This window comes from Lonchura striata, chromosome 8 (assembly GCF_050655825.1).
Source record: "Lonchura striata isolate lonStrDom1 chromosome 8, ASM5065582v1, whole genome shotgun sequence".
In the NCBI taxonomy this organism is placed as follows: domain Eukaryota; kingdom Metazoa; phylum Chordata; class Aves; order Passeriformes; family Estrildidae; genus Lonchura; species Lonchura striata.
Window position 1 is genome coordinate 32,213,835 of NC_140710.1, and position 14,552 is coordinate 32,228,386.

A 14,552-nucleotide genomic window follows, 5' to 3' on the forward strand; every position below is an offset into this window, starting at 1 on the left:
CGGTGTGTCCAGAACATTTCTGTTTGGCAGGAGGTGCACAAGGATACAGGAGTGCCAGAGCACAGCCGCTTCCCAAGGGTGTCAGCCTGAATTTCAGTCAGCACACAGAGGTCCGCACTCATGGCTGGGAGCCTTTCTTGGAATACGCTGCTTGTGTGACCCCAGTGTGGGCAGTGCGACAGAGAGCTGTGGTGTGCCATGCCATGCCATCGGGACCGCTTCCCTGACACCCAAAGGATGGAAGGTGAGAGCCAGGCTGTTCCTGGAGCTGGGAAAGGAGCCACACAGGCTGTAAGGATGGCTCTCCGTCCGCCCCAGCTCCCTGGCACACGGCAGGGATGGGATGCTCGCCGGGAGCCGACCGGCAGCGCAGGCCCTTTGGGGAGGTGGCCGGCGGCTCCCCAGAGCAGCCCCGCGTGCCGGGGCTCCCCGTAGCCTGCTCCGGGCCGGTGGATGCCCGAGGGGCCCGCGGAGCCGGAGCAGCGGGCTGGGGCTGTGGGGAGCCCCGCCGCAGGCGGGAAGAGCCGCCACGGCCTCGGGCCCGCCGCCGAAGAGGAAAGCGCCGGGAGAGGAGCGGAGGGAGGAGCGGAGGGAGGAGGACCTGGAGGGAGGGAAGGAGGAGGAGCGGGGCGGGAGCCCGGGCCGGCCCCGCCCGCCCCGCCGCTCCGCACCTGAGCGAGCAGCGGCGGCTCCGCGCCGGCCCCGGCCCCGGCCCCGGCCCCTCCGACGCCCGCCCATGGCTCGGCCGCTGCCGCTGCTGCTCTGCCTGGCCGCGCTGGGCGCCGGCTGCCGGGCAGGGACCCACCCCGCCGGCACGGCCGGGCCCTCCGCCGAGCCGCTGCAGGACGAGGCGGACAACCAGGAGAACATCCTCTCGCAGGTACCGCGGAGCTCGGCACTGCCGGGCGGTGCTGCGCGCACCCTGCGGGGTGCTGGGTGGTGCTGCGTGCTGTGGGTGCTCGATAGAGCTGGGTGCTCCCGAGCGTAAGCTTCTCGGCGGTGCTGGGTGATACCGTGCACACTCTGAGTGATGCTGGGTGATGCTGCGCACATCCTGGATGATGCTGGGTGTACGTTCTCGGTGGAGCTCAGTGATGCTGTGCACTGGAGGAAGTTCATCACGGGAGGCACAGTGAAATCACTCCCCGTCAGGGAGCACTTCACGGACTCCATCCTATCATTTCTCCGGGGGGACTCAGAAAAAGGGAAACTCCTTGAGAGGAGAATTGGTGGGGCCTCTTTGTGTGCCGGGGGGGGAGGGATCCGGGCTCTTTCCGTGCCAGTCGGATGTGGTGGAGGTTTCTGTTCGATTTGGCTGATCAGGCAGTATGTTATTATCTGCCCTCGGAAATGGCTAACGCAGAGAATATTGCAAATGTACCGCCAAAGTTATTTTTGTGCTTGGGCTTCCAGAAGCGCTGTCTGCAAATCTCCGTAAAGGAAATTCCTGGCATTGTATTGGGCTAATCAAAAGTACTGCTTCACCACCAGGTTACGCTGCCTATAGGGTGGCTTTCAGTCACTATTCCAGTGTACCCTTGGCCCGTTGGCATGTGTAAAACAGTCTTGCTCTGGGTAGCCGGTGACTTACTGGATCCTTTGTACACAGAGCATTTAAAGAAAGCAGAAAAGTCTAAAATTCTTGTATTTGAAATTCAAAGCCCTGTTGGAAGAAGCCAGTTTTTATTCCCCTTGTAGGTAGGGATCAGTTCTGCGCTCTCTAGAAAGCTCCTTGGCTTGGCAGATTCTGGAAGAGCTGGCCAGTTTCCTCAAGACTCAGGGTCCAGAGCGTCCTTGTTTGGACCTTGAGCTCTAGGCTGTGCTTGTCCCTGGCCGTGCAGGAAGAGGATGGGAGGTTTGCTCACTGCTGGTGACCTGTGCTCAGCTGCTAGGTGACTACGACAAGGTGAAGGCGGTGTCCGAAGGCTCCGACTGCCGCTGCAAATGCCTGGTCAGACCCCTGGGCCGTGGCGCCTGCCAAAGGATTAACGAGGGCGCCTTCAGAGCGGAGGATTTTTACACGGTGGAAACTATCACGTCAGGACCCAGCTGCAAGTGTGCGTGCGTGGCCCCCCCCTCAGCTCTCAACCCTTGTGAGGGCGACTTCAGGCTGAAGAAGCTGCGGGAGGCAGAAAGCAGTGACCTGAAGGTAGGAGAGCAGCTTCAGCTCCTGACTCTTTGACTCTTTGGGGACAGGGTCATCTTGTGAGGCCTTTTTTCTTTTTTTTCTGAGCTTTTTCTGAAAAACCTCTATTTTCTAACCTTTTTTCTTAAACCGTCTCCTAGTTATATTTATCTCTGCATGTTTGATATAAAAATCAAGCTCAGCTTAAGAGATTGAGTTGAGCAGCTGCAATGGATGATTCACTTGATTCATCCTCTGCTGTCTGGGGTTCACCGTGGCTTTCTGTGCTGAGAGCCCAGTAGGGACTGGTCTGCTCCCTGCCCTCTGTCCAGCTCCAAATGTCCCTGGAGGACAGCTCTGCTCTGTTCAGCAGCTGCTGGGACTTTTTGTTTTGTGGAAAAGGACTCCCAAGGACCCATGCAAAAAAGCTGATTTGGCTTCCATGGGCCAAAAGCTGCTGATGCGTCAGTGTGAGGGTGTGATGCACAGCTGGCTAACGGCAGGATGGATTTGTTGTTCTAAATGCTGACACTTCTCTACTATTTAGTATTTTATATCTCTAGTAATACATACATATTTTCCAAAAGTGACAGTGTTTATTTTAAGTACTGCTGACTTTTTCTGGATGCTTCCTGTTGCTGGTAGCAGCTGACAGCAGACCCTGCTGGGTTTTCCAGTTTGTAACCAGTGTAAGGCAGCAGAATGTGCCACTGGCTTGGTCCAGTCCTGGCAAGTTCCTGGAGTGGCAGGTTGAGTGCTGGTGGCACTGGTGCTCCTAAATCCCTCTCAGGTGGGAAGGGGGGTGGCGTGCAAGGTGCTGTGGGGCAGCTGCCCTTGCAGCCGCCACAATGGGCTTGTTCTAATTAATTTGGAGCTTGAGGATGTGTTTCATCCTGTCCGACTGCAGACGGTTAGCAGCTTCTTGTCCAAGCTTCCCTGCAGCTAAGGAAGATAAACAGGCACAGGCAGACAATCCGTCATTCCAGGGGAGGAGGAGTCCCAGTCTAGAGTTGTTTGGTGGTCCCTCGTCTGGGGAAAAGCCAGGAGGTCCCACGTGGCCTTAGATGAGAGTCGTAAGCTCTCTGTGGTTAGGGGAGGGGACACCCCCGAGGTGACAGAGCCACCCCTGTGGTCCCTTGCTGGGAAGCAAGGGGTGCTCCTGAACCATCAGCTCCCAGCTCTCTCCACATCCTCCTCCGGGAGGAGCAGAACTGCCTGGCTGTCCCTTGGCTCCGGCTGCGCTTCCCAGGGGGAGCTGCTCACAGCCAGCTGTGGTGTGAAAGGCTGTCCTCAAGGAACTGACCCGGCTCCCCCGCTCGTTTGGCAAGGACTCGCGGGCAGGCAACTGCACAAGGTTTATCCAAACACACAGACACACACACACACACACACACACACACACACACACACACGCACGAAGGTTTTCTGTTCTGCCAGGGTCCATGCCAGGAGCTGGGCAGCGAGGGGCCAGGTGAGGCCACCCCACAGCTCTGAGCACCCCCAAAGGGTTTTACTCTCTTTGCTGGTCCAACAAGCATCACTCTTGCCTGGTCCAGCAGGAAAGGCACAGGCTCATTTGTATGCTGTGTTTTACCAGACTTTCTTATGATCTGACACAAAAGCCCTGGGTACTCCATGTGTGGGAGAGCCGTGGGAAGGTCTCTCCCTTGGGTGGGCTGGAGGATGAGTCCCTGAGGGAATGGTGAGAAAGAGAGAGAAATCCAGGCAGCGGGAACACAACCCAGGGCAATCAAACTCAGTTGAATGCCTGTGCTGGGCTTCCCAGCTGAAGGTTTCAGTCCCATCTGTGCCTTTAGTAAAGTTCAATGGGAATTCATGGACCATCAATCCAGTGGGAGCCAAAGTGCACTCTGGGTGAAGGGAGGGAAGCAGTGAGTTGATAGGAACATCAGTGTGGTCTTTGAGGGAAAGTCAGTGCGGTGTTGGCAGGGAGTAGCTTTATCTCAGATCTATTTTTGTAAAATGGCAGCATGCTGCCTGCAGGCACAGCCAGAGTTTTGGGGGTCTTGGTGGAGAGTCAGTGCAAGGAGGCTGTGCTAAGGATCATTTGGAAGGAGGTTAATGCAGTCTGCAACCTTTGTGCATTGATGGAAATTCTCCAGCCTGGAGGGAAAGTGTTTGTCTCCAGTGGCTGTCTGGCAGGCAGCATGCATTGTATTGGTTGTCTCCATCCAGCTCTCAGTGGAAAGTGGATGCACAGCCATAAAACAGCTCTTGTCTCTTAATGCTGTCATTTTATCTGGCCCAAAAAATCTTTCCTTTGCTGTCAGCTCCACAGGGAGGCTGCAGAGGCTGGGGTGGAAACTCCAAGTGCTGCCAGCAGTGCTGCCTATGATTCTCCCATGTTTATGAAGCTTTGCTGACCAATTTGTAGCTGCTGGGAGAAAATGTCACTGCCCTGTAGTAATTTCTGTGCACTGAAAATCCTGCTCAGCCATTGGGGTTGTAGAGTCTACAACACATGTTGGACATGTGGGGACACATGGGGACATGTGGGACCAGGGGGAGGTGGCCCAGGAACCCTTCCCACCAGCCATGCCCTGCTCAGCATGGGTCCTCTGTGGAACAGCACCAGAAACAGGACAAAATGCAGAACAAGGGCTCCGCTGTCCACATCCCCAGGGGTGACTGAGGGCTGATGCTGGGCAGGACACAGGCATGGGGGTGACTTAAATACAGGGTGTCTGTAAAGTGGGTGGCTGCAGGAGAGAGCAGAATCCCTCTGATAAAATTGTTCTTCAGAAAGGCAACTGTTACCAGGCTGACACCGAATTTCTATTTCTTCACTCTTGCATTTTGAGAGTATTTTAAAACTTTTAAACAAGTTTCTTCTTGTTCCAGGAAAAAGAGCACAGGATGGCACAAACTCAGAGTCTGATCTCAAACTGGGCTGCCTTTTTCTTGTTCCCTCTTTTGGTGGCAGTCACATCACTGGTGGAGTAGTTAAGCCTTTGGGCTTGTGGGAGAGCCTGCCTAAGGGTGGCAAAGACACCAGCATTTTACCTTGCTCTGCTACTAATTCCTAGCACTCAAAATGTGCTCCTGAAGTGCTGAGGCTCTGTGGAGGTGGCGAGCATCACTCTGCATGCTGTGCTCTGACCAGGGCAGCAGTGCAGCAGGGCTGTGTAAGGGAAAACTTGCCTTTTAATCCAAATTCTTGCACTCAGATGGAGCACACTTGACACTTTGGCTGAAGAAGCTACATGGGGGTGTGTTACATCAAGTGCTGCTGCTTGACTGTTCTCCCCTTGCCTTTCAGCTCTCCTCCATCGTCGAGATGCTGGAAAGTGCCTTTTATGGCTTAGACCTTCTGAAGCTGCACTCAGTAACGACCAAGCTGGTGGGTCGGGTGGAAAAGCTTGAGGAGGTGAGTCCCGCTCTCCTTCAATGTCCTCACCCTCGGTGGGACTGGCCTCCAACCAAGCTCCTGCTACCTTTGGTGTGTTCAGAGCCATGTTGCCTGGGAAGAAATTTTAATTAACTATTTGACTGAAACAAAACCAGACCAGACTTGGATCTGAACCAGACCAGATCACAGGCAGTGCTCAGTGCATTCCCACCCTATCAGCCTTGCCTGACCTTCTCCAGCTCTTGCAGTCCCTCAGGGCTTAGACTGCAAGTGGGATCCCAGCTGTGAGTTCAGCAGGAGCAGCATCTCCTTTGGGTCAGAAGGCCCTGCTGTTAATTTTTTCCTCTTTTCAGTTTTACTTTGTGCTGGTGTGATGGTTGCTCTCAACCAGGAGCTTTGGTGCTGTTTCATGTAGGGATGAGAGGTTCAAGGCTGGTGCAGGGGTGCAGTCAGCAGGACTGTGGGGAACCAAGGAGCTCACATTCCTGAAGGACCAAGTTACGTCTTGGCCTGTGTTAAAACAGAGCAGAACCCTCAACCTTCCATTTAATTTTAGAGCAGACTTCCAGTGAAATAATTTTCACTTCCATAGAGTTTAATATTTCTTTGGCTAGCACAGCGTAGGGTTTGCAGTTTAAGCTGTGCTCGGCTATGTAGCAACAGGTTGCCAGATTAAATACTGGAGTTTTCTCACGTGGTCTGTATCTGGGACAGTAATTCTACATTCTTGTTGGAGTGGAGCAGTCCTGTTTGTCTCCAGCCAGGAGCTGAGAGGCAATGATTTATAAAGCCAAAATTCCACTTACAAAGTGTTTCGGGAAGGTGCGGTGTGCTCCATCCCAGAGTCAGGAAGGAGACTGCTGAAGGGAGCATGCTTGCCTGGGGGGGCTTTGAGTTTCCAAGCATGGAAATTGACCAAAAAGGGGTTTTTGAGGTCTGAAAATAAAAAAGCACCAATGTTCCCCTTTGCATTCCCACCCTCTTCCTGTGGTTTAGTGTGTTCTTCAGTCATTACTTGGGTTGGCCAAGGGGTTGTTTCAGGTGGGGTTATCACTGCACTCTGCTCCAGTACCAAAGTGGCTCTGCCTACTAGCTAGTTTCTGCAGGGGGGTTCAGAACCAGCAGTGCTGGTGGCATGCTGGACACATGGGGTGACCTTTGCAGCCTGGTCACTCCACTCACAGCCCGTCACAGGGAGACAGATGGGCAGAAAGCTTCATAGGGCTGAAGGAGTTTGTCCTGGGATGGAGCTGTAGAGGTATAGGAGCAGGGAATTCACAGGGGTCACTAATTTCCCAGAAGTGAGGCTGCAGGAGATGTAAAAGCAGCTGAATTTGCCTGCAGGCACTTGGACAGGATGGAAAATGGAAGGAGAGGCCTTGGTTAGGAGGAGATTGGCCAGTGCTTGGGGCAGAGCTGAGCTGATGCAGGCAGCAGGTGTGAAATGCCTCCTGCTGCTGGCTTAGCATGGGAATTCCAGTTGAGAGGATGTGGAGGAGGATCACACCCTGCACCGGCTGTGGGCTCTGACAGCATGGACAGCTGAGATGCTGAACTGGAGCCTGGCATGGCTTCAGAGCATTGCCCTCCCAGGCGGGTGTGCTTTTGGCAGCTGCTGCCCTGCACAGCAGCTGAGCAGCCTCAGCAGCTTCACAGGCCAGGCTTTGGTGCTGCCTCTCTACTCAAGGGAAGGCAGATTTTATCCCTAAGCAGGTCATAAGCCAAACATTACACAGGAGAAGTGGTAAGGGCACAGGGCTGTTGGAATCAGTCATCCTCTCTAAAGGAGGATGGTATTGAGAGCTGCTCCTGTGCTGCTCCTGGGAGAGCATCATGAGATCTCCTGCTCCTCGGCTTACTGCTGCAAAACACTTGCTGGAGAGTCCCTGTGTCACTGGTCTCAGCCTCAAAGTGTCCTGGTAAATCTGTGACTCATGATTCTTGGGTAAAGACTGGGAATTCAGATGCCCATGGAGGGGGCTGGGGGTTAACTCACCTGTTTTTGCAGAGGTTGGAAGGTTTCACGAGTTCTTTGCAGTACAACAAGGTATTTTAGACCAATGGTGTTGGTAGAGGGAAGGAACCCCCAATTCTTGGTCCATGGAGCACCTTCTCTAGTGTGGCAGCTCCTCTGCTTGTTTTCAGCTCACAGCTGTCACATCAGCTGGCAATTCTGAGGTCACAGATGGAGGTCACGGTGGCTTTTAGGAGAAATTAATGACTGAACAGATTGAAAATGAAGGATCATGGTAACCACCCCCAGTGCCTGTGCTAAAGTGCTTTGACTGATGTGCCAACTATCCAAAGCAGTTGCTGTTTGAGGTGTAGAAGCCCAAGGAGTGATGACCAGAGACTGCAACAATCCCTAGGGTATAGGATGTGCTTGTGGCTGGGGACGAAGAAGGATGAAGGGTTTTGCCTTGCTGGGTGAGTTGCAACCAGCCCCAGCTCTGTCCCTGTCACAGGACAGCTCTGACGGCTCTCTGAGGGTCACTGGCTCTTGTCCTGTCCCCAGATTATCAGATTCTGTGGGAGCAGAGGTTGTTGGGGAGCAGCAGTCCCTGAGTGCAGACACTATGTGGTCAGGCCAGGAAAGTGGGATTAATTAATGCAAGATGAACTTGCTGCCACAAGCAAAGGACACTAGGCTGACTTAAGGTGTCTTAGCTTGTCTTTTCCTCTTCATTTTGTAAGCTGGCAAATGTTGCTGAGGGTGGGGATTGAAGAGCCTCAGGGCCACACTTCCACTCCATGGGAACCTGCAACAAAGAGTGGATCTGGGATATGTACACCAAGGACGGGGTTCATGAATCCCACTGGAGTCACGGGCGTCTTCTTAGCAGCTGAAGTGGAGCCTCATGGAGAATCCCCAGCTGTGAGCCCAGGATGGCAGCACAGAGCTCTAGGGCTGTGGTTTGGGAGCTACAGAACACGCCTTGTCATTAAACTGTCCTCTCTTGCTTTCCTAGGGCATGTCCAGGAACTTGACGCAGGAAGGCCAGCGGGCGGGAGCCAGCGGGGAGGAGGGTCTGCAGGATCCCCCTGGCAGGGAAAACTGCTCCAAGCTCCTCACCGACAGCCTGGCCGACATTGAGAGCTCTCTGCAGAGGGACGCTGAGGCTGCCTATGCTCACTCAGAGGTACAGCTCAGTGTCACTGCTGCTGCTCATGCAGCCCTGGGGTGGCTTTAGGGTGTGGCCACTGCCCAGGGTGATTTTCTCCTCGCTGGAGTGACCCTGTTTATGCACCTCCAACTCCAAACCGTGTGTCTTGGTGCAGCCCAGCTGCTGCTGGGACGGGATGTTGGTGGAAGCAGAGGGAGGTTGCTCCCTCGGCCTCCCCGCTTCCCACGGGGCTGTTGGTTTTTGAGGTCAGCGGTGGCTGAACTGCTTGGAAATCGTGATGTCATTGCGGGGCCGGCTGGGAAGCGCTGGGAAACAGAGCCTTTGATTAACAGGGCTTGGGGCTCGGTGGAGGGACAGCCGGTTGCCTGCCTCCCCTCCCTGCCTCCCTGCCAGGCAAGTACCCCTCCACCACCAGCCCCTGCATCTGGCAGGCTCCAGGCAGGGGCTTGGGCATCCTCCGGTTCTGGCAGCCAGCACCGGACTGTGGGGATCCCCATGGGTCTGCCCAGCATTCAGACATCCTTTGCCTGGGGCAGCAGTTTCTGTGCAGCCCCAGAGAGATGTGAGCGGGGTATTTCGGGGAAAGGTCCGTCCAGGGTGTCCTGAAGTTCTCACTGCTTCAGTGGTGCTATCTAGGATGGCCCGTGCTCCTCTGATCCCTGCTCAGCAGCTCCTGGATCACCCTGCCCTCACCCCAGTGTCCCTCTGCAGGGCAGCAGGAGGTATCTGGCGGCGGAGGAAACAGTTAGTGCACAATTTCCAGCTCAAGCAGCAGTGCTTAGCTCCTGAGAATGGCAAGGGCCTGTGCTTGCCCTCCAACCCTGCTCTGCAGATCCTGTGTGGGGACGGGCTCCCCAAGCCCCTGGGGACAGGGGTGGGCTCCCACACGTGCACTGTGTCTCAGCAGGCAGGGAGAGCCGTGCCAGACAGGGGTGTCCGGCCATGCTCCCAGCCCCGCTCCCCTGCTCCCCATGCTGTGAGCTGAGCAGCTGCTGCCTGCTGGAGAGGAGCCAGCCCCAGCCAGGCAGGGGAGCAGAGAGCGGGGCTTTTATTACCCCGAGTGACCTCATTTCCCAATATTCCCCTTTTCTCGCTGCTAATTGCAGCAGGGCCCATCTCCTCAGCCAAATGGGCACGGCTTCAATCCTCAGGCTGGCTTTCTGATTTTCTTTAATGAGATGAAAACCTTCAGACCTGAACTGTGGCAGCTGGTCCCTGCCCTGGAGGGTATTCCTGGTCTCTGCCTTGCTCGTGCTGGGAAGGTGCCTTCAGCCCCTCTGCCCTAGAAAGCTCATTGCACATTGCACACTCTGCAGATCAGCTGCTGGAACTAGCCCCTGACATTCCAGGGAGTGACCCTACTCCTGCCTGCCCTGCATCCCACAGTATGTACCTTATGGAGCCCTGAGTCCCAGAACTGCAGGGTGGCACCAAGGATATGCAGGAGCAGTGCTGGTCTGCCACCCTGCTGTGTCTTGAAGGGTTTCCCTTGTCAGAATGGACTGAGGGAGACCCTAGGAAAGGAGGGGCTGCCCAGCAGCCCAGCAGGGGTCTGTGCAGCCTGACCTGTCCTTTCACCAAAATGGGGCATTTCTTGCCCATCTGGTAACAACCTACTGTGTCTCTTCTAGGGAAAATACGAAGAAAGATTCCTGAAAGATGAAACCATCTCCCAGCAGATCAACTCTGTGGAATCCCTCCCAGAGTTGCACCTCTCTCTGGAGGAAAAGAAGCCTGAGCAGCTCTTGCAGAGGAAGCTGCGGGTGAGAAGCCGGCCTCCTTCTAAGCCCACCATTGTCCGAGGGGTCACCTACTACAAGGCCCAGTCTACCGAGTCAGAGAATGACATCGAGGAGCAACGTGAGTTGGGTATGCAGCCCTGGTTGTTGGGATGGTGGCTGCATCCTGCAGCAAAGCTAGTGCCTCATCCCCTGGGAGTGTGGGGGCAAAGAGTGTGGGAGCAGCAGGGGGAGGTGGGACAGCTGGCACCTCACCGCTGTGCAGCTTTTGAGCTGTGTATGTGGGGCAGTGCAGCATTGTTATTCCATGGAAAACCCTTGGTAGCTAAGGAAATAGCTCACCAATTTGGTTCAAAACACCCAGCATCAACACCTTTCCAGAAGTAAATGGAGGTTTATTAAATACACTTGTGTTTCAAATCTGCCTGCCTGATGGCATCCTGGGAGGTTTGTGCAGTGTTTGCTGTGCTGGAAGGCAGCTGAGGGCTCGTGGCCCTGGCCGTGCTGGGAGCAGGGGCTGAGCCCACCCGCACCAGCGCAGTGGGCAGCACGGGCAGGGCAGAAGGACGAGTGCCCTCGCTGTGCGGACTGGCTCAGCAGCGAGGACTTCCAGCCCTGCCCTGCGGGGATTTGTGAGCTCCTGGAGATGAGGAGCAAAGGGTGCCCGTGCTGGCTGGGGAATCCCAGTGATCCCCGTGCTCTGGCTGAGGCTCCTGCTTTGGCATCCTGGGTTAGGTGAGTGGGATCGGGTTTGGAATGCAGCTGGGTCTCCATCCTGCCCAATCTCTGGGAGGTGGCAGGGCAGGATTGATCTCCACCACCTGCCACTCTGCCTGGCCTGAGGTGGTGGATGTCACTGTGACAGGGCCTCACTCACCTCCTGACATGGACACTGTCAGCCTCTGCCATTCTCTGAGGGGACATGGAGAGGGAACACAGGTGGATTTAGTACCAGACAGCCTGCAGCAGTGGCCAGGGAGCCGGCTGGAGGGTCCTGGCTCTCCTGGCTGCAGGGCTGACACCTGTGTCTGTGCTTGGCAGCGGACGAGCTGTTCAGTGGGGACAACACTGTGGACCTGCTGATAGAAGACCAGCTCCTGAGGCCCACCAACAGGGCAGGCGAGCCTGTGAGAAAGCCCTCCCCAGTGGGGTGGCCACCCACCCCTGGCATAACTCCCACCACCCTGCCAGCTACCGGCGCTGCTGTGACATCCACAGTGCCGCTGTCCCCTGCCGCGCCGGACCCCACCGCCGTGAGCTGGCTGATCCCTGCCCCGGAGTCCGTGACTATCCCGGCAGGGCTGGCAGAGGAGGGGACCCCACAGCTACCTACAGCCATGGCCAGCACAGTGACAGCCACAGCCACAGAGAACTTGCTTGTGGCCACCCCTGCTGGAGGCTGGAGTGACATGGAGCGCAGCCCAGGGGCTTGGGTCCAGGCAAACAGTCCCGCAACGCCGGTCAGCTCATCCATCCCTGCCACCCCAAAAGAGGGCCTGGAGGAGGAAGACATCAGGAACATCATTGGTGAGTGCCTGCAGGTGCTGCACCCATCCAGCTTTGTGAGGCGGGCCTGGCTCATGCCCACAGCGTGTCCTGCTAAGCACAAGATGCCTGGATTTGCTCACAGGTGGGAGGTGTCATGATGATGGCAGCTGGACAGCACTTCACTGTGGTGCCAGGTTTAATAATTAACTCTGGAACCTACTGTAGTTTCCTCCCACCTCTAGCGACTGGGCTGGGCAGAGCAAAAAGAGACGGGACCTGAGACAGGCAGCAGCCTCAGCTGGAGCAGGGACATGACTGAGGCTGTGGGGAGATGTTTGTGGGGTCTGGCCAGTCCTGCTGGGCCTCACAAAGCTGCACCAGAGCCAAGGTGGCAGCGGGTACCTGCTGGGTGGGCTTGGAGCTGGGTGATGCCTTCAGGGACAGCATGGCCACCCTGCCTCTGGCCTCAAAAGCCTTTCCCTGCCCACGCAGGGCGCTGCAAGGACACGCTGTCCACCATCTCGGGGCCCACCACCCAGAACACCTACGGGCGCAATGAGGGAGCCTGGATGAAGGACCCCCTGGCCCAGGAGGAGCGGATCTATGTCACCAATTACTACTATGGGAACACACTGGTGGAGTTCAGAAACCTTGACAATTTCAAGCAAGGTGGGTTTGCACCATCTCTGATACCATGTTAGGCACCACTTAGCTGATCAAAGCAGCATCCTCATTCCTGGGGATGCTGCATCGAAGGGGGATGATCTGCCCGGGGACCTTTCATTCTTGGATGCTGGTGTGTAGGGTACAGAGCATGGGACAGCTCAGGCTGTGGCTGGTGGCCAGGGAGGGAGGGCAGGCAGAGCTGTGGGCAGAGGGTGCTGCTGGCATGGCCACTCACCCCACAGCAAAGGGAGGTCTCAGCAGCCAGGTGTGTCTGCCCACACAGGTCGCTGGAGCAACTCCTACAAGCTCCCGTACAGCTGGATTGGGACAGGGCACGTTGTCTACAACGGGTCCTTCTACTATAACCGGGCCTTCACACGCAACATCATCAAGTACGACCTGAAGCAGCGCTACGTGGCTGCCTGGGCCATGCTGCACGATGTGGCCTATGAGGAGTCCACCCCGTGGCGGTGGCGAGGCCACTCTGATGTGGACTTTGCCGTGGATGAGAATGGCCTGTGGGTCATCTACCCAGCCATCAGCTACGAGGGCTTCAACCAGGAGGTGATCGTATTGAGCAAGCTGAACGCGGCCGATCTCAGCACCCAGAAGGAGACCACGTGGCGGACGGGGCTGCGCAAGAACTTCTACGGGAACTGCTTTGTCATCTGTGGGGTCCTGTATGCGGTCGACAGCTACAACAAGAGGAATGCCAACATCTCCTACGCCTTTGATACGCACACCAACACGCAGATCATCCCTAGGCTGCTCTTTGAGAATGAGTATGCCTACACCACGCAGATAGACTATAACCCCAAGGACCGCCTGCTCTACGCCTGGGACAATGGCCACCAAGTCACCTACCATGTCATCTTTGCCTACTGAGACCCCCCCACCACAGTGGGGCACTGCAAGCCAGGGGCCACCAGCACCTTTTATTATTATTTTTATTGTTATTTTGTACAAATTGAAGAGTAAATGATGGGTTTTGTTTCAAGCTGGCTTTTTATGGTGGATTGTAGATCGATCCCCAGGCCAGAAGTACCCCCTTCATCTTTGCTGTATCCTTGCTTCTGATTTTCCTTCCCAGGGGAAGGAGGGCCTCCTTTGGAAAGGCAGGCCTGGCTCTCCTACCCAGGGAAGAGGAGGTGGCCCAGACACCACCATCCTAATGATGTTTTTAGCTACAGATAACCAGCAAGGCATCCTGAACCAATGCAAAGCTGCATGCACCAGGTCCTAGCAGGATGTTGCTGCCTGCTTGTCCTGGTGGAGGACCTACATGTCCCGTGAGAATGTCACGTCTCAGGACCATCTTCCCAGCTGACGGCCAGCAGGCCCCTTGGAGATCCTGCTGTACAACGGGGCTGCGAGCACAGCTCCAGCAGCCCCTGGTGCTGGTACTTATGTCAAGGACTGTCCTCTCCAGTTGGGGCTCTGCTCTCTGCAGGCCACTCTGGGGGGATGGGTGCACCCCAAGCCCTGACTCATGCCTGGAGGGAGCTGGTGGCAGGAGGGGGATGCTGTAAATATGTGTAGATGGCTTTTGTTTGTTCATTTTGTAACCCAAATAGTCCCCCTTGGCATTTGCTGGGTGAAGGCTCTGCTCAGCTGGGTGCTGGGCTGCCTGGGCTTGGGCTGGGGCTGGCAGAGCCCTCGCTGTGCCACTCCATTTCCTACATTCCCTCTCACACCCATGCCCGCCCTGGTCCTGGACCATCAGGATCCCCTCAGAGAGGCACAGCCCTTGCCCTCCTGCCCATCAGCATCTTGTATTTACCTGCTGTCAGTAATAAAGGATCCAGTACCTTCACAGCTGTTTGGGCCTTTCTTTGGCTCTGGTTCACCCTCTGGGTGCATGAAAATGCAGAGGGGTGTTTTGGGTGGGTTTTGGTTGGTTTGGGGAGAGCTAGTTTACACACCAGATGGAGACAAATCCCAGATGGCTTTAGGCTGCTTGGGAGTGATACTAGGGCAGGGTGACATGCCATGTCCAGCCCTCATGGGCTCCTCTGGCAGGCTCTGGGTGAGCAGCTCTG

General features: G+C 55.9%; 1 protein-coding gene across 2 annotated transcripts; it reads left to right on the forward strand.

Annotated features, from left to right (window-relative positions):
- Nucleotides 1-654: 654 nt before the first annotated feature.
- OLFML2B (olfactomedin like 2B) lies at nt 655-14,328 on the forward strand. 2 transcript variants are annotated; one of them, XM_085586925.1, is made up of 8 exons: nt 655-880; nt 1,886-2,149; nt 5,406-5,513; nt 8,465-8,635; nt 10,252-10,489; nt 11,401-11,886; nt 12,340-12,516; nt 12,797-14,328. In XM_085586925.1, exons 1-8 carry the CDS (start codon nt 737-739, stop codon nt 13,396-13,398), a joined length of 2,190 nt encoding a protein of 729 aa, XP_085443051.1. In that variant the 5' UTR covers nt 655-736; the 3' UTR covers nt 13,399-14,328. The 2 variants fall into 2 exon arrangements, with proteins under 2 accessions (XP_085443051.1, XP_085443052.1); XM_085586926.1 differs by having other exon boundaries at nt 10,252-10,480.
- The last annotated feature ends 224 nt before the right edge of the window (nt 14,329-14,552 follow it).

Bases quoted from the DNA above. Each gene is read 5' to 3' on its own strand.
- OLFML2B (XM_085586925.1), top strand. From the start codon at position 737: ATGGCTCGGCCGCTGCCGCTGCTGCTCTGCCTGGCCGCGCTGGGCGCC. The intron at 881-1,885 runs GTACCGCGGAGC...ACCTGTGCTCAG, and splicing joins AGGAGAACATCCTCTCGCAG to CTGCTAGGTGACTACGACAA. The intron at 11,887-12,339 runs GTGAGTGCCTGC...CTGCCCACGCAG, and splicing joins AGACATCAGGAACATCATTG to GGCGCTGCAAGGACACGCTG.